General features: G+C 43.0%; 1 protein-coding gene across 1 annotated transcript in view; it reads left to right on the top strand.

Annotated features, from left to right (window-relative positions):
• The window catches only part of CRYAB (crystallin alpha B), a 51,187-nt gene that overhangs the window by 6,538 nt on the left and 23,561 nt on the right, over positions 1-21,088 (top strand). The window contains exon 2 of the mRNA XM_086958851.1: positions 17,879-18,001. Within this exon, the coding sequence (XP_086814977.1) occupies positions 17,879-18,001 (123 nt within the window). The remainder of the gene's footprint in view (positions 1-17,878; positions 18,002-21,088) is intronic.

The following is a 21,088-nucleotide window of genomic DNA, read 5'->3' as shown; positions in this document are numbered from 1 at the left end:
CACAATAAACAATACATACATTTCAAAGCCTCTCAGAGGTAAAAGATTTGATGTATTTTTCCTCCCGCCCCCACCCTAAAGTTGGATCCATAAAAAAAGAGAATACAATAAAAAAGAAAAATAAAGATAGCATTACATTACATATGTAGAGACAGGAAGAGATAGTGTATCTCGAGAAGCTGGCACAGGTCCAGTTGTTAGAGCATCCGATGTATCTGCAGTTACTATAACCTTACTCTGCCTGAGGTAAGGATATCTTAGTGTTAATCCAAGGACCATCTATGGGGTATTGCAATAATATTACAGAGTAAGGCTACCCAGCCATACCACATAATGTTCCACTTTCCTACATGATGCATACATCCATCACACAATACCTGTAAATCTGTGAGGTTGAAATTAACATTCACATCTCCTGATTCCAAATTGACAACTTAAAACTTAGACCGCGCTCTTGTCCTCTACTTTCGCTCTGTATGAAACTAGTACAATCAAATGTGTGAGTGCGTCACTGACAACATTTTGCAGTCATATCCCTCTTACCATCACTGACACATGGTGTTACTAAGAGCACGGAATTCTGCTGCGACACAACTCAGTCTATTTATCGGGAATTTGAAATTTAAAGAAAAAAGTAAGAACTCTCACCAAATGCCAAAAATTGAGATTATGAGGAGCTTGGCTTGGAGTTCCAAGACATTCTTAAAGAAATAACAATTAGAATCAGTAATTATAGATTCTGAAAATCTTTTTGGTTTTGTTCCATATTAGTCGTTTGCAGGCAGTGGTAGCTCCTCCGCATTGGTGGAGGAGCATCGCCCCGCTGCCTGGCACAGAACCAGCATACAAAAATAATTTTGTTTTCCTGCTCTGAGCCAACTTGGAGGAGAAGTGCTTGTGCACTCCATAAGTACACATATGTGTTTGGCCGGCTGTCTCAGGCCGACCAAAACACTCATGTGCACTTTAGTTTCTCCAGCCTGGCTGCATTGAACAGCCAGGCTGGAGAAACCCCACAGACTCAAAGACCTGACCAGAGCGTCTTTCGTGCCCATTCAGCCAATCCCCGCGCTGCTCTGCAGCATGGGGATTGGATGGAAGTCTGTGTCCCAGTGGCTGCTGGGACCAGGTAGAGGCCAGCAGGAGCGACGCGATGTGAGAGGCGGCCAGTGGCATCAGGTACATTTTTAAAATTAACCTACCACCAACCTTTATTATTGGCACGTGCCACTTTTTGCAGGTGTAAGCTATTTGCTCCAAAATATAACAAAATGAAGCTCTGTCACAGGAGCCCAATATGCTTACTTACAGTGCAACAATTTACCAATTCTTTTAGGACAAGTGAGTTTGATTTGTAGGACCACTTATGCTATACATTCTCATTTCTCATTCGAGAATGTTCTATATCTGAAAATAATTTTAGCGAAGATGCCTGATTTTGTTCATGTTTGTAAGGCAAATTTTAATACTTGTTACAAGGTGGCAGGTCTAAAGCTCTGAAAATTATAGTCTTCAGATTTATGAATAGCTTCTGCACAGGACAGGCAAGAAAAGTTCATTTTACACAAAGGTACAACAATATTCAAGCCTGCAAGCAGTGTAGATATCTCCAGGGCCGGCTTTAGGGCAGTGCGACTGGTGCGACAGCACTGGGCGCTGACCTGTGGAGGAGGCGCTAACCTCGGGGAGGTGGGCTGTTTTTAGCAATAACTTATGGCTAGAGAGATGAGGGGCACTTTCGCCTGGGGGAAGTGATAGAACCTGAGAAGGCGGTCACAGGGTGTGGGGGCACCAAAAATTATTGTCGTATCGGGTTCCAGCAGCGCTAAAGTCATCCAGGATATCTCAGTGGTTTGTGCGCAGTCGATTAATTTTATTGCACCCTTCCACCTCTAGTTTTGCCCACCACTGTAGGAGAACAAACAACAACACACCACCACATAACGTATAACAAATCACAACATGAACCAAAATGCAACACAAAATGACAAAAAATCCTAACATAAAATAACACAATAACACACTTAAAAACAGACCACAGCAATACCACAAAAGAACAAACATAATAAATGGTAACTATGCCATAGGCCACTATTGCAAAACCACAACAATATTCCACAAAGTAACACAACAAAACGAAACAAAACTACAATATTAGCACAGCAACCTAACACAATAACACCACACCACACTTACATAACACAAAAAGCGCAACACGACCTAACCCAACACAATTGAAAATGTGTGCTAGCGTGTGGTTGTGTATTGGTGTGTCATTGTGTTATGTTTTCATGTTATTATGTATTCTTGTTTTATTGCCGTTTTCTGTTTTTTGCATTTTGGTGCTGTATTGTATATTGGTTGTTGGGTTATTGTTGCATTTGTGTGTTGTTTCTTTTTTAGTGTTTTTTTGCATTGCTTATTGGCGTGTATAATTATAATACATTGTTGTGGTGTTACTGCACATCAACTGTCGTCTGCCTTGAATATACATACATATTATTGTCAGACATCACCACCTACATAACTACTCTTTCAAGGGCAGGCAGTAGCATCAGTCAAAATGCTTTGTGAACCAGCCCAGGAAGTGTAGGGTGGAGAGAGAGAAAGAATTGTGAAGTGGGATAAAAAATAGGCATACTTGGCATTTGGCAACGTCATCATTTGGCAGTACATTCTCCTAAGACATAACTTTGGGCCACTGCAATTCTTTTTTTTAAAGTTAGGCATTGTGGGCCAAGACCCAACAAAGGTGTGTAGAATCACCCCAAGAAAATGTAAGGCAAAGGACAAAATTAGACCTTAGTCTCTAAACTTGACTGCCTTCTTCAACCCCCTGGATCATGACAGGTCTAATCAAATACATATCTAAAGAAATGTTATTGATTTATTGGCTAAATCTGGCTTTTTTATTTTAAAAAGATTTCTTAATTTACTTTACTTCATTTTGAGCTTACATATGATGCAGACTGATATTGAGTCCTTTACATTGGTCAGGTATTTGCACACCGAGAGCTGGAGGTGACAGTTCGCAAGACAGAAGGATAATTACATAAGAAAGAACGCACATTTTACATAATTCTGTTTAGAGCATTTACAATGGCGGGGGAGAGCTACAGGCGCCCGGCGGGTCAACCTTCATACAGTCTAAGGGTCACTCAAGAGAGCATTCTAAGAGTATGATACTTGGAAGGCCTTATACGCTTGGAAATTAAATCAAACAAGTGCTACATGCCTGAGGACCTGATAAGCCTCTTAGAGACTCACAAACTACTCGCCAACAACCAACTCGATAAGGGACCTCTGTGACATCTTAGTGTGATAAATGTTTCTTAATATTTTCATTCCATGGTCAACCCTAACCATTGGCCGTCAATGATATGTTCATCTACTGTTTCCCGTCTAGATCACAATAGTTTTGGATTTGAACAATTGATCACCATTTGAGCCTCCCGTACTCATCCAAAGAGAATGTTTCTAGAAATAGTGGGAAACCCATGAATTTGGCGTTTCACATTTTAATGCAGAAATTGCTGTTTCTTGTCTTTATTCAATAACTCACTTAGGGAAAATTAAGACAGGTCTCTCATGAGACCTTCTTATATCCTCTGCTAGCACTGCATGTGTGTGACACCCATCCTTGAATAGCGCAGAAGTTCAGGGAGATGCCTGATGTAAATACTGAATAACACCAGTGACCAAGGCTTTGGGACAAATGTGAGTTGTGAAAAATGTTTGAAACCTACCCTGAAAAGAGTATTTGCATTTCTTGCTTGGTAAATTATCATAGGGACCATGAACCAAAAATTCTTCATTTAGCCCCATATTCTGTACTGAATGTTGTCTCCCTTTGGAGCTATCGTGATCTTAGCAGACATCATTACGGTGTACCTCAGAGCAGGATTCGCTTACTTGAGAACCAAAATTAAGACAGTTATAATTGCTGTCACCTCACATAACACAATTCTGAGTTTTGTGATAAATGTCAACAGGTCAAACCTGTCAATATTTATCTGGGAAAAATGACTGTATTTTCCAGAATAGTAAGTATCAAAATCTGCACGTTATTCCCCCAAAACTCGGAATTGGGTAGTATATATCACACCGGAAAAAAACAATTAAACTCAATCGAGTAGGATTTTGTCAGGTGCAATAAACACCATACCATTGCCGGACCGTTCGTAATCAGTGCCTATAGTCTTGAGCAAGATTTGTGCTGCCCTGGATGTAAAGTAAGGGCTGCAATTATTATTGACTTAGATTTATTTATCAATAGTTTGTGTTTTTTAATAAAAAAACTAAGGCTACAGTGTTTGCATGTAATACATACCAAAAATATCTTATATTTTCTCACTTATAGTCATTAATAATAGTCTTGCGCATGATCATAGGGTATTTTTTATGATCATTGAGTAGGCAGCTGCTACGAGATTATGCCACATTGGTGGTTACTGCTAGCTAAACTGGTTTCAAACAAAAGAACCAACTTTAAAAAAAGCCAAAAAGCAAAATGACTGTGAAAAAGTAAATGAAAACATGGTGGCAGAAGCAGGATCTACTTAAGTATAAAGCCACATCCTTTCTCTCCAAGATTTGCAAAATTCCGTGGGAAAGTTATAAGTGAGTGGCATTTAATTATATGATTGTTCTTTTTCCAGGTGAAAGTTTTTGAAACCCTACTTATAGCAATATCCATTCCTGATGTTGGTAGTGTCTTAGAGAATGCAGGAGCAAATCAAAGGAGTTGTGGCAATATTGCAAGCAGCTCGAAGAAAGGCACCAACCTTACATAGGAGTTAACCTACAATTACAATGTAAACATTCCAAAACATCGTGGGCACCTTCAACGCCTCTAAGATCTGGAACTCCCTTCCTTTTCATTTGAGATCAAACCCTGACCTCGCCTCCTTCCACAAACAATTAAAAACACATCTGTTCAAACCTCCTTAACAATTCAGCTCCACCCCCCTCCTTCCAGTCTGCTATCCTCATTCATACTTCCATCTGGTTTCCTCTAGCGCTTGGACGCCTCAGGGCAGCAATTCGGGCTCTAAAAATCCATTTTCATTCATTCATTCATTCATGGGAATTAATATGGTGGGGGGGGGGGTGAAAACTAAATCGGGGCTATCCTGGCACAGCCAGCCACCCACCTCCCTTTTATACCTTTCAGAATAGACTTAAGATTCATGTAAGTTTGAAGGCAAATTCACTTTCCACATAATTATGAGTTTATTCCACTTACCAAACAATTCACCTTCAGCTGCACAATTTGAGAGTTTAACTTTAAAAAAATGATGGTTCCTAAACCTCCATGAATTCCTGTATTTTGTTAAACATATTGATATTATTTTCGCTTTTCTTGTATTTACAATGTTTATTTAGTATATCTTTTATTACCCTATATCATACCAGTTGCCAATTTTGCATATATTTATTCTCAATTTTTGATGTTTCCTTTTGTAGCTTATATTAATACCTCTAATTATCTTGATGTATACTTTTGCTTGTTATTTTCTTTGTCTTACTTTGTAAGCTCATGTCATATTCTTTCAATAAAATTTTTCTAAACTAAAAAAAAAAAAAATGATGGTTGCTCAAATGGATCAAACATTACAAAAAAGAAGCACCACCCATAGGCCCTCATTTACAAGAGGCCTGCGCCACCGGAGCGTCACTTTTTTGACACTCAAGTGGCGCAGGCCTCTCAATCAAATCTATAAAGCGAAGCAAATCCACCTTGCATGGCTTTGCATGGCCTCAAAGATATGGAGTAGAGCAAGGCAAGGCAGCGCAAAGTGCTGCTTTACCTTACTCTCCATCAATGAGGTGTTCCATGGGCATTGCAGTGGAATTTGACACTGTCCCAAATTAACACCATCATGTAAATCTGGTACAGCACCAAAAACGTATGCCTCCCCACAGCAAGTATAACGAGAAGAATGTTTACATTTCTCCTAGTTTTTTCCTCTTTCTACATGTGCTGCATTCTGAAGCACACATAGAACGAGGAAAATGCCCCAAGGATTGCTTTTGTGCAGGAAGGTGCTCCTTCCTGCACAAAAACAATCATGCCAACAACACGGACGCCCTTGCACCATGACGCAAGAGTACACGCTTGGGTGCTCTGCTACAAATTGTGTGCCAACTGAAAGGACAGGAATGACAGGAATGTGGTAAATACGGTGCATTCCTTATTTTTTTGAATTGGCGTAGGGAAGCGCAGCAGAATAGCTTGCGGCGCCGCCCTACGCCAATTCTTTGTAAATACGGCCCTTAGTGTAAAATAATTGCAGACCCATTGCAAAATATAACTAGTATTCGCTTTCAGTTGCTGATTGACGTTTGTGTGTCTTAAACTAGTACTTATGGGGTGAGACCTTTGCCCAAACATTATTCATATGAATTAAAATGTCAAAATAGGAAAATAATACACATGTGAAGGGTTCTGCCTCATAATTGACCTTTTCTTGATGTTTAATTTAGTCAACCCTGCCGCATAATTTGGTTGTGATGTCCAAAGCCAATTTATGATTCCAAACCCTGCAGGTTTCAAAATTACAGGGTTTGCAGCTATGAAACAGCTTTTTATGTAGAAAAGACTTAATAGTAAGAAAATTTCGAACGGCTTTTGCAATTATGTCCGAATTGCAGTTTGGCTAATTGGAGGAGGTTTGAAAGGTAAGTTCCCCTCCTATTTCAGTTTTGCAGAGAAATGTATCACTGGTTTATGACTACAAATGTGGTCGGAAAATACTGAAGAGTTACTGACCATGTACAATTTTACGAAGAGGATGGTATAGAGGTCCAAGAGCAGCGTCTGATTGGTAAGGCGGGCACTCAGGAAATGGCTGAAGGGCTGGTAGCCAAGTTCCAGCGGTGGGATACTTTTTTGGGGAGTCTGAGGGCTAGCTGTGCTGTTAGGATGCCGCCAGTTGCCCAGTGGGTGCCTGAGTGGCCTTTCTAGAGACAGATGGGCGTAGGTATCAATCCCTTTCTCTCGCTGGGCCGGCCCATTAATGTGTGCTGATTGAGCGGGGGCAGGGGCAGCCGCGGTCGGTAATGGGAGTACCTGCAGGGCGGTGACGTGGGGAGGTGGAGGGGCAGGGTGGGGGGGTAGTAATGTATGGATTACGGAACTTTACAGGTAAGTAAACATATAAATGAATAAAACGAATTTCGTTGCCTGCACTGCATCCCCAAATGCGATGCAGTGCGTGCAACGAAATTCGTTTTATTTATTTATATCTTTACTTACCTCTAAAACTCCGTGATCAGTACATTACTACCCCCCACCCTGCCCCTACCCCAACTCACGTCACCGCCCTGCAGGTACTCACACTACCGACCGCGGCTGGGCTGAGGGGCTGAGCAGGAGTGGTCTCACTTGCATTCATGTGTGGTTCAGCAGTGTGAATTAATCTGTGCATTTTTTTTTATCTAAGTGAAGTTAATAAAACATGCCCCACCCCCTTTCTTTTCATAAAACTTCGCTGAAGCAGTGTTTTGTCGAAAGGCAATTCGCAAATGTGGGGCACTTTTTTTGGGGTGTGCCGGGACCGATTTTTGATCCCAATCCAACCCTGTCCAAGAGACTCCCTCCCCCCACTTTTGTTTTCCCAAACAAGTTTTTTTTGTAAGAAAAAAGCGTGACCGTCCCCTTTATTTGGCACGCGCTGCTTTTAAAAAAATACGTTTTCTGTTTGAGCATACAAATGCAGCCACAGTGTCAGCTGTTCCTTGCAGGCCTCCAACCCTGCATTTGGAGCCAATCACAGTGGTCGCAAAATGCGACTTGTTTAATCAATATTCATTAAGGTCATGGTGTTGTGACCCCCTGCAAATCTATAATTTGCGATTCGGCCTATTAGTTCTTAGGGCCCATCGCAAACTGCATTCCCATTCTCCATACAGTTGGTGTGCAAATTGCACATCCCGGGTTTGCAAATGGAAATTGCACAGTAAGCCATATTACCGACCCTGCATATAGGTGCAAACTCTATAAATATCCCAAGGGTTCCAGGAAGATATAACACTGTCCCCTCTCCTGCCAGCATATTGCGCTGCCAGACCATCCACCACAAAGACAGATGAAGTGATGCCTTTACCTTGGTTCCAGACACCACAAAATGGGTTGTATTAACCTCAGCCAATCTGGGGTGTGCACTGCCTCAAAAAGGGATCTGAATTCCCCTTTGCATGCTGAAGTCTGCCTCTGAAATGTCCCACTTCCTCCCAGTTCATCTTAGCATCCTGTTTTACCTTGACGGCAAATAGGGCCATATGTATCAAGCAAATTAGCATTCGCAAAGGCCGAAATTCGCAGAATTGCGGCCTTTGCGAATGCTAATTTGCTAAATGGTATGCATGAAATATTTTGGCAGCAAAATAAGGAATCGCAAAATTTGCCATTCCTTATTTTGCGATTGCACTTAAGGAAACGCAAATTGTGCGATTCCTTACATGCAATGCATCAAAGGAAAATTAATTAAAAAATGCCCATAAGGATTCGCAAATTACCACCAACTTCTAGTTGGTGGTAAGTTGCGAATTCTTTTACAAAAGCAATTTATTCAAAATCCAAAGGTGCCATATGACGCTCATACATGCCCTAAGGGCATGTATGTGCGCCATATGCCCACACATGTCATTTTCAGGGGTGCAGCAGGGTGTTCTTGTGACACCCCTGCAACCTTGAAAATATTCCAAAAATGCGATTAGCAAATTGCTAATCGCAAATTTCCCCTTCATTCCTATGGGCCTCCAGGCCCATAGAAATGAATGGGAAATTTGCGATTAGCAATTTGCTAATCGCAATTTAGGAATGTTAAGGAATCGCTAAAAAGAAGCGATTTGTTACATAAATACCATTTTGTGATTTCTAAGTAGCGATTCCTTAAAAATCGCTATTTAGAAATCGCAAATGGTCATGATGATACATATGGCCCAGGGGGTAAGATTGCGAATTGGAATAATGAATCTAATTCAGAGATCAGAGAGTACTTAAAAAACAAAGAACGTATTAAGCCTATCATCATTTTAAGGTTGAATAAATGGGCACCCACTATGGGTTCGGCTAATTTGACCATTCAATCCATTAAGTGCACTAATATAAGTTACAATGTCGGAGTTCCTTGGATGAAACTTGCTTGTCCAACAGTGCCATCTAGTGATTAATTTTATAAATGCGAATGCATATCCTGCATTATAATACTCTTTTAAGTCTTGTGATGCTATAGGTGTGGGTCCAGATCGCATAAGGCCGCATAAAGCCCTGTTTGACTGAAAAGAAAGACTGTAACAAGTGTGGTCTGCAGTGCTTAATTTGTGCCGGTGCTTTCCGGTGCTAAGCACCGGCACTTTTTTCTCAGGGCCGGGTCTACCATGGGCGACTGCTGTTAAGAGACTGGCCTAATAAAAGAAAAATCCACGAGCTGTTACAGGATGTACGTTACCAGAAACTTGTGCTTTTAAGCACAATGCAGCTCGAGCTCCCCATGTGTGAACCCAGCGAGATTTACTGGGGCCTCTGACACCTGTGTGTGCCAGCTGCTCTGCTGAGTGCTTGCTCCCCGCAGACTTGCCAGCAGGACTCCAGGAGACAGTATTTGCCATGATCGTGCTGCTCTCGGAGTGCTTTCCCAATGCTTTCTACAATGTTGCAAAACTTTCATCTGCCAGGGCATGCTGCTGCCTCTCTGCCTGCATTAATTCCCGCCCGGTGCTAACCACATAACAGACAGGAAGTGAGGGTCTCTGAGAAGCGGCGGGGGACTCAACTGACTGGAGAGGTGTGCTGCCCAGTGTCGATATGATGTCCCCGTCGGCCGTCCCAGAGACTGAAACTAGTTGCGCTGCCTGCCGCAGCCAGCCTGAGCTGAATGCACGGTAAATTATTTTGCCCGGCTGGCGTTGGACACCGGCGCTGCCATGACGGCACTGACAGCATGGACTGTGAGACTCAGAGTCTCACTGAGTGAAAATCATGGCACAGCGCGGCATGAGAGGCCTGGGCTGCATCGGGCGCTGCATGTGCGGGGAGAGCACACTACTGCTGTGCAGCCTCCGAAGGACAGATCCCCTGTGTGGCTCTGCGGCTCTAGTCTGGGCTCACCGCTCCGTCACTGACCCCTGCTCGGCTCTGAGACAGCCAGGGCTGAGTGCCTGCACAGACAGTGGAATACCAGCTGCAGCAGTCACTGGACTCGACTCTGTCTGAGACTAGTAGCAGAAGTTGAAGCAGAAGTTGAAGTCTATTCACAACAGTAAGTACTACTACGTCATAATTCTTTCTGTTACTGCGGCCTAACCTTATGTGTCGTGTGTGTTGTCTCTTGTCACACGCAGCTGCAGGCACTGATGAAGTTGAGATTTTAAAAAATAGCTGGCACGGTTTCAGTTTGCTATGTGTGACATTGCGATAATTTTGTATGTTTATGTGTTTCTCTCAACTTCATTACTTGATTTGGCTCGAAAAAAAGTGTCACTCATATATGTTGAAATGTCACTCATATTTACACAGAAATTATGAATATGTCACACATAGCAATCTGAAACCATGGCAGCTATGCAGAGGCACAAGGCAGTGTTGTATCATCAGGATGGTGGGCGCCGCATTTTACAATGACATGTATATATTTGCTTCATAAGGTGACAGTCTGTTAAGCCCTCTAGCCTGGGGCGGGGTGGGGGGTGCACACAGCACCAGAGACAAGAGACAGGGTTGATTTTGAGTCAACATGCGAATCCCTCCCCCACCCAATGCTGGCCTGGAATGCTTTTGCTTCAAAGAGCAGGGGCTGGAGGAGGGGCCCACAGTGTATTTGGCAGTTGGCGCCTTGCATGTGAGAGAAGTAACAGGTGCAGCCGGCCAGATCATTTTGTTTGTAACTCGGCAAGGTGTGCATTGCTCTGTCAATGGTATTGGTTTCTCCTGTCTGCCTGGCGCCACTAGGAATTGGGTATAACACCATAAAGTAGAACCCAGCCCCAGTGATGGCACAGACTTCAGAAAGTAGATTTTTTTTTGCTTTAATCCTAATACGAGAGGTTTAAGAATAATACAATTCAGTAATGCTAAATTAATGAATGTGCATGTGAAACAATTCCTACGTGTTAGTGTGTAATTTTCTGCCTTTTAAAACAAATAGCGAACATTCTCATTGTGTGCCACATTGCTCTTAAAAGAGTACCAGGTACCTTGTAAGCAATTGGTTGCTAATGCATTGTTTATAGAAAAGATACTTTTTCAAACTGTCTGTTTTATTGACTATAGTAAACATCCAATCATCGAAAAGCAACTGTAATCTGGGTACGGGAGCATATGCACCTGATTTGCACCCTTATGCTAAATGTAATGCCTCCTATACCCAGAACAGACTTGGTGCCTGTCATTTACAAAATATTTCGCCTTACTGATGGAAATTGTCCTTCATGCCAAAACAAAAGCAAATGGTGACATAGTTTTCTACAACGGGCATGTGTCAGGTTGATTTGTCACACTAATGGTAAGATTGTTTGTAATAGTCTCCTACTAGCAGCATGCAGATGACCGATGCCAGAATAATCATACTCTTGCTTTACAACAAACGTATAGAGCAAGAACTACCACTTGAGTTAAAGTGGCGGTATGAAAAGTAATTTGCATGTTAACACCATCTCTGCTTGGCTCATGGTGCTATATGGTCGGATTACTAGGCCTTGTCTGATTGCTCCCTCTTTTTTTGGTGCCACACACTGAGCACCCCACTGTCCTTAAGATCAGGCTTATGGTGTGTAGCATGTACCATGGTGAACTGCAAACATGCTTCACTGGCGGCGTGCTTTCAGTTTTGTTAAGGCCTCAGACCTCGTTGTGCCGGTGCGTGTGCACACGTTTTCAAGCGCTTCAAGTGTGCCGAGTGCAGCCTGGCCACAATGTGTGCTGAGCAGCTAAGGTGAGATAGAGCTGCACTCACAGGAGGAACACTCATGGCCTGCAGCCCTACTGGAATTTCGGCAGCCCCTTCATGTCTGGTGTAGGCACTACCACTGAAAGGCTTCTAGTCCCTGCAGGCTGAGCAGAAGCACAATGTTTTAATTTCAAAATTCTGCCACCACAAAGAATTGCTTCTGCTGCCGACCGAATTCATAATTCAACGACCTACATGACTTCCCGAACAGTGCTCCTCTCGCCTGGTTGTAGCGATTCTTTGGTGGCTATGCCAGTCATGGTGAGACTTGAGAGTGGGCGCTGTGTGTCTAAACAGCAGGGCATAGCTCTGAAAGTGTGCCACAGCATGACCTCTCACCCTCACTACAAACTGCAGATGGGCTAGGCTTCTCTTGTCTCCAGCACATCACAACACTATCAGTCACATCACTGGTTGTAGTGAGTGGCGCCAAAGACTCCAACTACAGCGACCAGGCTGAGCAGCAGAAATTATTTACCCAACACCCAGTGACTCTGTAGGTAAGTGAAAGATAAAGTGATGATTTATCATGTTCCTGCTGAGAGATCAGAGTTGTCTGGTGCACCTTTTGACTCTGCAGTAGCACAGAGAGAGAGAGTTAACATGCCTGCTGCAAAGAACGTCTATTCTGCATATCACAGAAAATTACTGTCACATAGATTGTTTTGTTACTTGCAATTCATACATTTCAATCCTAATCTATAGTAACCGTAAAACTGTTATCAAAGACTTCAGCTGCATGTTAAGTGCTATGCCAGAGTTGGCCACCATAATGCCAAGGACAACACATTTGGCCAATAATTGGTACCATTGTGTGAATGCCATCTTTGTGTCAGGTCTAGACACCATTAATACTATGGATGCCCAAAATATATTTAAAACGGTAATCAGGGTGGCACCTTAAGTTCAAGGATGCACTTCGTTTGTCAATGGTGGCCACCATTATACAACATGTGGCTACCTCAATTTGACAATGATGCTAATATCCGAACACTGGCCACCACTGTGTAATGCCTTCATTATGCCAGTGCTAGGCATTATAATGCATGTGAGTATTGTCCTTTCCCTAAAGCGACACATAGTGCACTGGAATGTTTCACTTGTCCCTTTTCAATGCACTTGTAATTTTAGCTAATTTATTCCAAAATTGTGCTTTAAATGCACTTTTCATTTAATCTTTTTCAAAATGTTCACAGGGCAGGGAAACCGCCTACCAAAACCTTACTTGGAGCTAGGCTCCCTTGCTGAAATTCAGATCGGGTATTACATCTGCCTTTTCATCAGTGCCAGTTGAGGATGTGGGCGGAGCTACTAGAGTGGGTGGAGCCAGGCGAACGTGGGTGTGGCCTCCGACATTTTTTAGAGCACCTGCACTTCATATTTTACAAATTAAGCACTGGTGGTCTGGTCGGACAATTTGCACAGATGTGTAAACCATCAGAAAACATCCCAGGGAATTTTGTTTCGGAGTAAAGTGATTTGAGAGCATTCCTCTGTTGATATATTCCAGTTGCATAATACCCACTATTACTGGGGATACCCTTGAACAAAAGGTAAATTCATTAATATATTACCTCTGGATATTATCCCCTGGTGGGTAGGGGGAACTAATTAGAACTTTAGACTTCTGTGAAGGGCAGATTAACTTTAAAGAATGCCGTTTTGAGGAAAGATCGAAGTTTTCAGGCTGGGCCCATACTTTCTAGGTTGGCATCATAAAGGCAGGCGCGTCCCACACAGGTAAGAGCGGTGGGAGGAGGGGGGATGGGCGGTAGTCGACAGACGACGGGATAGGTAAAATTAAATAAAATTTAATAAAAAACACTTTTGCGATGTAGCGAGCGCAAGGTAAGTGGTTTCATTTATTTTTTTAATTTTACCTATCCCGTTGTCTATCTATACCCCTCTGCGCCCCGCTTCACCGCTCTTAACTGTCTTGGCATCGTGCTGAGACCCGGTGGTAAACATTAGGGGCCTCATTTATCAGCCCTTGCGTCACTTTTTCGCCGCCGGTGCGTCACTTTTTTTGACGCACCAGTGGCGTAAAAAATGCGCCTTGTTGCGCCATATTTACAAAGTGACGCACCTAGGTAGATGCGTCACTTTGTAAACCCCTGCGCCACATTATACCTGCGCCAGGTATAATGTATGCAAGTGGGGCGTATTGACGCAAGAAAGGTCGTAGAAGTGACACAGTGAAATCTATGATATTTCACTGCGTCACTTCTAGGACGCCATTGCGTCAAAATCTTGCGCCTGTCTCACAGCAGGCTTAAGACTGACACAGGTCCTTTCACATGGGGCTTGCCCCATGTGAAAGGACGCATTGCTGAAGTTGCGTCACTTTTGTGACACACTCCAGCAATGCATCATTTTTGCTCTTACAGATACGTCAGAAATACTGACGTATCTGTAAGTCCTTGCGCAATGATGCGTCATATTGTAAATATGACGCATAATTGGGGGCACAAAAAGGGCGCAATTAAAAGTGACGCATCGCTGTTTTCTCGCAGCGATGCGTCACTTTTCATAAATGAGGCCCTAGATTTTCCAACTGTTTGAATGTGGAAACTTGGATAAAATTGTACACATGCAAGAAATCACTTTCAAACATGGGGAGAGTTTTGAAGAGAAGTTGGGAAAGTTGAGCAAGTTTGAATTGAAGATCAAGTGAAGTCTGATGTTTTACTGTGGAAGGATAAAGTGCCCTTAAGTGTTTGGGCAGACCTGGCCAAAATGCTTAATAAGCTGTGTGAGCAAGTGGTTATCGAACCCAGTGACAGTTTATTGCGGTTGTCACCAATTGTTGTCATTTTGTAGAATACTGTTCGATGTTGCATCGACCACTGCAGTTTTTCAGAGGTTGATGGAGGAAATTCTCAAAGGAATCGAAGGAGTTCCGGTCCTCGAAGACCTGCGTATCTATGGGAAAGGTGAACAGTAAACTGCAGAGAGACCGCAGCAGTTGTTAGGAAGAATGAAAGAAGAAGGTTTGTGTTTCAGAAAGAAAATGTTCCTTAGAGGTGAAGGAGGAAGAATACATTGAGTGCATAATTATGAGTGAGGGAGCTGCTTCAAGGCTGGGTTTGCTGAAGGTTTTTGAGGAAGTCGCGGGTCCAGTCAACAGAGAGCACTTAATGTCATGCAAGTGGCCGGCAGAACTTTAAGGCAAGTTTTTGCAGAGCTTTGCATACTATCTGAGCCTTTACTAAAGCTTTTAAGAAAGGAAGACAATATGTGTAGGTTCGTCAGCAATAAGTGGTGTATGCAAATGAAAGTGCTTCATTATTAGCACCAGTGTTCAGTCTGTTTGTGCCTAGGCATGGAGTTATAATCACGGTATATGCAAGTGAATGTTGACTAAGTGCATTTTTTGACACAAAAAGGGATTAAGAAGGAATGCACTATAGTGTTTTCTTTCTGCACTCTGCGACTTTCACAATATTTGTCCTGTCGCTTAAGGGATAGCAACGCAGTCCTACTTAAAAGTGGTCATGATCACTGTATCAGGATCCAGTGGGGCAGGGAACACCTGTTATAACTTAGGGGAAGAAGCGGTACAGTCTGAGAGAGAGAGAGCGAGTGAAAGAGAGATGGCAATACCCTTGTTACCAGCATGAAACAGGTGCGAAATGGGAGGATTATTTATGAGAGCCCTTGTCACTTTTGCAGCACGTAAAGTGGTACATGAATGACGCAGGGATCTCATAAAGATTTATGAAGCCACCCCGCATGGCTTTGAGTGGCCTCGTAAATCATGATCAAGGCGACAGCACAAATCGCTGTGTCGCCTTACCCAGCACCCGGCATTTTATGGGTATTGCAGTGGGTTTTCCCACGCAAAACCCATGGAATTTGACGAAGCACATTTACAAAGTGATGTAAACCTGGGGAAGTGCCAAATCTGTACGCCTCCGGAGGTGAGACGTAACAAAGAAAAATATGTTTATTTCTCCTTATTTTTTCCTCTTTCCATGTGTGCTACATTCTGCAGCACACACAGAAAGAGGTAAACTTCTCTTTGGATTGTTTTGTGCAGGAAGGTGTCCCTTCCTGAACAAAAACAATCCTGCCTGCAACGGATGCACCCTAGCACCATGACACAAGGGTGCCTACATTGGCGCTAGGCTGCCGAAATGGCACAGGCAAAAAGGACAGTAATGCACTGGATTGCTTAAATACTGTGCATTCCTGCCCTTTCACTTTGGCGTAGGTCAGTGGAGCAAAGTGTCTTGCTGCGCTGCCCTATGCCAAGATGCCATAAATGAAGGCCTAAATCGTCAAGTGTAAAGGTTGAAACAACCAATGTTGCCAGAGAGAGCCATCAGCATCCATTGATTATTCAGAGTGATCCGCCCTCTCTGACCTGAAAGTCAAGCCGTGGGCTCAGTAGCCGCGTCTGCGTGTATCGTACCCGACCTTGGAAGTTGTTGTATTCCACAATTGTCGTCCCCACTGCACCATTCTCCGTCTCCTCCATGTGGGACATTTCCTGACCAACTGATGTGGCATCTCATGAAGTCTGACAGGGACCATTAGAAATGCCCTACTCGGTCATTGACAAGGAGATGGTTGTTTGCACCTTTGCTATGAATACGTTTCGGATGTATGTACAGAGAAAAGAGTTTCAGATTCAGACCAATCACAAGCCTGTGGTGCCAATACTTAATGGCACAAGCATCAGTTCAATGAATTCTAAGGCCAGGTTGTTTAGACTAAAATCAATGTTGTTGGAGTATCATTTTGAAGTGGAACACGGTCTACGTGCCAAGAACAGATAATCGAATTGCTTGTCAAGGCTGCTAGTATGTGAGGATGAAGTACTGGACAAGGAAGACGTTGATGAATGTGATTGCCTTCTGGCGAGTGTACTTTGGCCAGGGGGTAGCTGGGCTTTAAAGAAGAGTGAAGAGAAGCTATGGAGAAATGGGGAAGGATCCACAACATTAGGAAGTGGTGTTATGTGTCAAAAAGATTCAGTGAAGAGAGACTTGCTTCCCAGGCACAGTATAGTCTTTTAGCATGGTGGAATGGGAACTTTCCATAAAAGCAGGGTTGCAGTTCTTTTAAAAAAATGTTATGGTTGCTATTTAGGCAGGTCAAGTTAAGGCCTGTTGGAGAGGTTAAAAGCAGGCTACCAGATTTGCTCACAAAGGGCACCTAGGCGTGGTACAAAACAAGAAATCCTTGAAGGGAGATATTTGCGATGATGGAGGATGGCTGTTGAGTTGTGTAGGAGTTCCCTAAAGGTGTACTTTCCCATACAAAATTCCATCTGGAGAATGCAAGCCAAAATATCTCCCCCCCCCCAAAAAAAACCACACATTTTGAGAATCACCCCTCTCTGAAATATTTTAGCATAAAATTCCCTAGCAAAGATTTTTTTTTTTTACAAAAAATATTTTCCAAAGTGGTGTTGGGCAAAGTTATGTATGAGGCAAGAATGAATTATGCCAATCTCGCCCAAATTAAAGGGTAAAGTTTGAACTATGTACCATCATAATTACCTATATGTTATCCATATATAAGTGCAAGTTAATGTAGGGTGAACTGAAGGACATTGCTATGGGAGGGTAAGCATAAATGTTACTCGTTAATTGAGGCATCAATATTTAGAGACTGATATCACCTCATCGAGGAAGATATTGATATGATTCCGTGGTGCAATTGGTTTAGACCTCATTAAGGTGCCTCTCAATGGCTTGTTATGATATAAACATCAAATAGAAGTGGAGGAAAAAAAGTAATAAAGACACTTAGCTAATTAGAGAGGAGGGTAATGTGTTCCTATATGTGAATGGCCCTATCATGCTTGCTGTTTTAGTCATTCATGACGCATACATAGTCTTACTGTCACCATCCTATGACTATTTCTAATGCGCATGCGTTGTATTACATGCATTTCAGTGTGCACGTTTCCTTTTTAGATGCGGTTTGACAAGGACAAGTTCTCCATTAACCTGGATGTGAAGCATTTCTCCCCCGAAGAGCTACAGGTGAAAGTGTTTGGCGACTTCATTGAGATTCATGGGAACCACGAAGAACGCCAGGTATGTAGGAACCTCTAGCTGTCACTAATTCGTTATCAGATAACAGACGGTGACAGCAGCCACTTCACATTCCTCAGAGGTGGAAGCAAATCGCAGAACAGAGCCACAATTCTACGCGTCTAGGCCTTCACACATGACCTTCCTCAGGAGAACTGGAACATAGGGCCTGATTAACATGCTGGTCGGACAGCCACTGACAGGCCGTCTGTGGTTGCCCGACTGACCGACAGCCCTTCAGTCTGACCGCAATTATGATGAGGTCAGACCCATACGGTTGAAGTCCACACTGCCACCTCTACGAGGATCTCAGATCCCGACAGGGCGGCGGTCAGAGTCACAGCCCTTAATGGTGGTGGTGCCCTGCCAGTAACAGCAGTTGGGATTTGGATATCCCTTTCATGATGGGAACGCCGCCATGTACAGGCTGGTGGAAAGGGATATTGGGGGCCCAAACAAGGCCCGGTCTTTCGTGGGCCACTGAAAAAAGGGCCCTGAGAGCTCATGGATTGCCCCCACACACCTCCATGTAGCATGGCACACGGTCCATGGACGTGCAAGAAGTGCTCCTTTTCACTACAACTTGTGCTGCTGCCCTTTTCCTGCTTATCGGGTGATCACCCGACATTGTACGTTATCATCCATTCCAAACTATTAGACAATTGAAAGCCTGGGGTTTAAAACAGGGTGTTCTATAAAGCAAGACAATACAGGAATGTTTTATTCAATATCTGACATCTTCAGTTATTTTAAACAGGTAATTGAATTCTCTGACTTGTTTAATAACATTATATATTGGTTTTCTGTGATTCAGCTCACGGATATACGTTACTATCCTGAATATTCGGCAAACAAGTGAAAGGATTTTGAAACTTGGATGAAGTGACATATTTGTGAATATAGAATCATAGACAGGCAAAATGTACTTGTATTAAATAGATGATGTAATTAAATAACTACATTACAGTTATTGAATATACTAGTATTACGAAACACATTTCTGCATATTGTTGTGTTCACCTCTTTCTTATTTTTAGGTTAAATTACACAAGAAGAGAGCTAACTTCTAATTTGTGACACTGAGAGAAGCTATAACCTTCCTAAATTATACACTTAATCTAAAGCTATTTGGGGCTTTCGACCTAAACTGCAAAAACTATCTGTGAAAATCTATAAAATACCAAAATACTTTAACAAGAGCAAAACAAGACAACATTAAATCCACAGTATATTGCTCCAACAATCAGCACACTGCTGCATAAAGTATAGAAAGCAATGACTTGCATTCTCTACAACCTAAGTAAAATAGATCACAGGTCAATTGCCAACAGATCCCTTCATCAGACTCAGGGCTAGATGTACGACAGTTTTTTGTGGTTGCAAAAGGGTTATCAACCCTTTTGTGACAGCTAAAAATGGTGGTGGTATGTACCAATGCTATTTTGCGAGTCACAGACTCGCACAATAGCGTTTGCGACTCGCTATTAGGAAGGGGCGTGCCAAGGGTGTCCCTTCCTAATAGAGATTACACATGGTAAGTCCCATAGTTTTGCAACCGGATTTGCGGTCGCAAAACACTCGCAGTTTACCACCTACTTCAAGTAGGTGGTAAACCATTTGCAAACAGAAAGGGGTCCCCAGCCAAAGGAAGTGGCCCAATTCAGGTCGCCTTGGTCACAAATGACCACCTCTTAGCCTTCCATATCAAATGAAGAGTCGGTCAGACAGTAGAGAATACAAACCAATATCTGTTTATTCAGGTACACTCAGAGTGGAGCCCATTCTGCCCAGTCTCTAGGAGTGCTGCAGAGATACTGAAATCGACAAGCATAAAGATGCATTAAATAATTTTGTAACTCGGCTAGGACACACCCACAATGAAATTTTCCAGGCAGGTGCTGCAAAGCAATAGATTACAAGAGAAAAACAATCTCAGTGCTCATATCTTACAAAGTTACAAAGTCCAATGTTACTCCAGTTTGGCCTGTCACCAGACAAGTGGGAGATGGCCAGTATATAGTGCGAAAGGTATGCGGTATTAAGAACAGTTTATTCGTTAGTGAAGCAAAACCCAACCTCGGAGAAAGGAAACCTAGCAGAAACCTTTCCTCAGAAATAGCAAAGCATTAGTTTTGATCATGATTCAAAATGGCGTCTTAACAGAAAATGGTGCGGCGAATACTAACTTACATAGTGTAGTGCACAAGCAGAAACCTTTCTATTTTAACAGACCCTCCTTTTAACATGAGCTAAAACATTTTCTGACAGCAACAAGAAAAATATAAAATCAGGAAAACAAAAGACCCTGGGGCAGATTTACAACTTTTGGCGCATCTCTGCTAATCAGCAGGGATGCGCCAGAACAGTTGCAACGCGCAAAACCACCCCTGCGCCACCACTGATGCGCCGCATTTACAATGCCACGAACCGTGGCCATGGATGGGCAGATGCGTTTTGCATCCCCCGGCGGAAAGGGGGTGCATTGCTGGAGACACGTCACAAGCACGACGCAGCTCCAGCAAGGCTCGGGTGCCCCTATGCCTAACATGCTTCGTCAATCCTTACGCCTGCTTCAAACAGGCGCAGTGTTTTGACGCAGCATGGCTGTAAAAGTGACTGTGTGAAATATTGTAGATTTCACTCAGCCACTTTTCCGAGGCATTCCTGTGCCGGAACGCCCAGATGTGGCACAGGGCTTTACAACATGAAGCATCTCCCAGATGTGTCACGTTGTAAATATCCCACAGCATGGCGCTGACTTTACGCCGCCACTGCCTCACAAAAGTGATGCAACGGCGGCGCAAATGTGGCGTATGGTCTTGTAAATCTGCCCCCTAAGTATAACTCCTTATGAACATTCCATATTCTCAGTAACGGGGAGGGAAACTGTAAGGAGGGAAGAAGTCTCGAAAATGCCCTCATATATCTGCATTAGGTCATCTATCTCTTTCTGTACCACAATTGCAGCATTGGTCTTATGAATCGATATTTTCCTCTTAGGAGTGAGAAGGGTGGTAAAATAAGAGCAACAGAAGTGGAGGCACTGAATAAGGGCACAGCAAAGCACTAATACCACAATCAGATAAATCA

This window comes from Lissotriton vulgaris, chromosome 2_1 (assembly GCF_964263255.1).
Source record: "Lissotriton vulgaris chromosome 2_1, aLisVul1.2, whole genome shotgun sequence".
NCBI classification, from domain to species: domain Eukaryota; kingdom Metazoa; phylum Chordata; class Amphibia; order Caudata; family Salamandridae; genus Lissotriton; species Lissotriton vulgaris.
The sequence above is the reverse complement of the archived record's forward strand: the minus strand, read 5'-3'. Positions and strand labels throughout refer to the sequence as shown.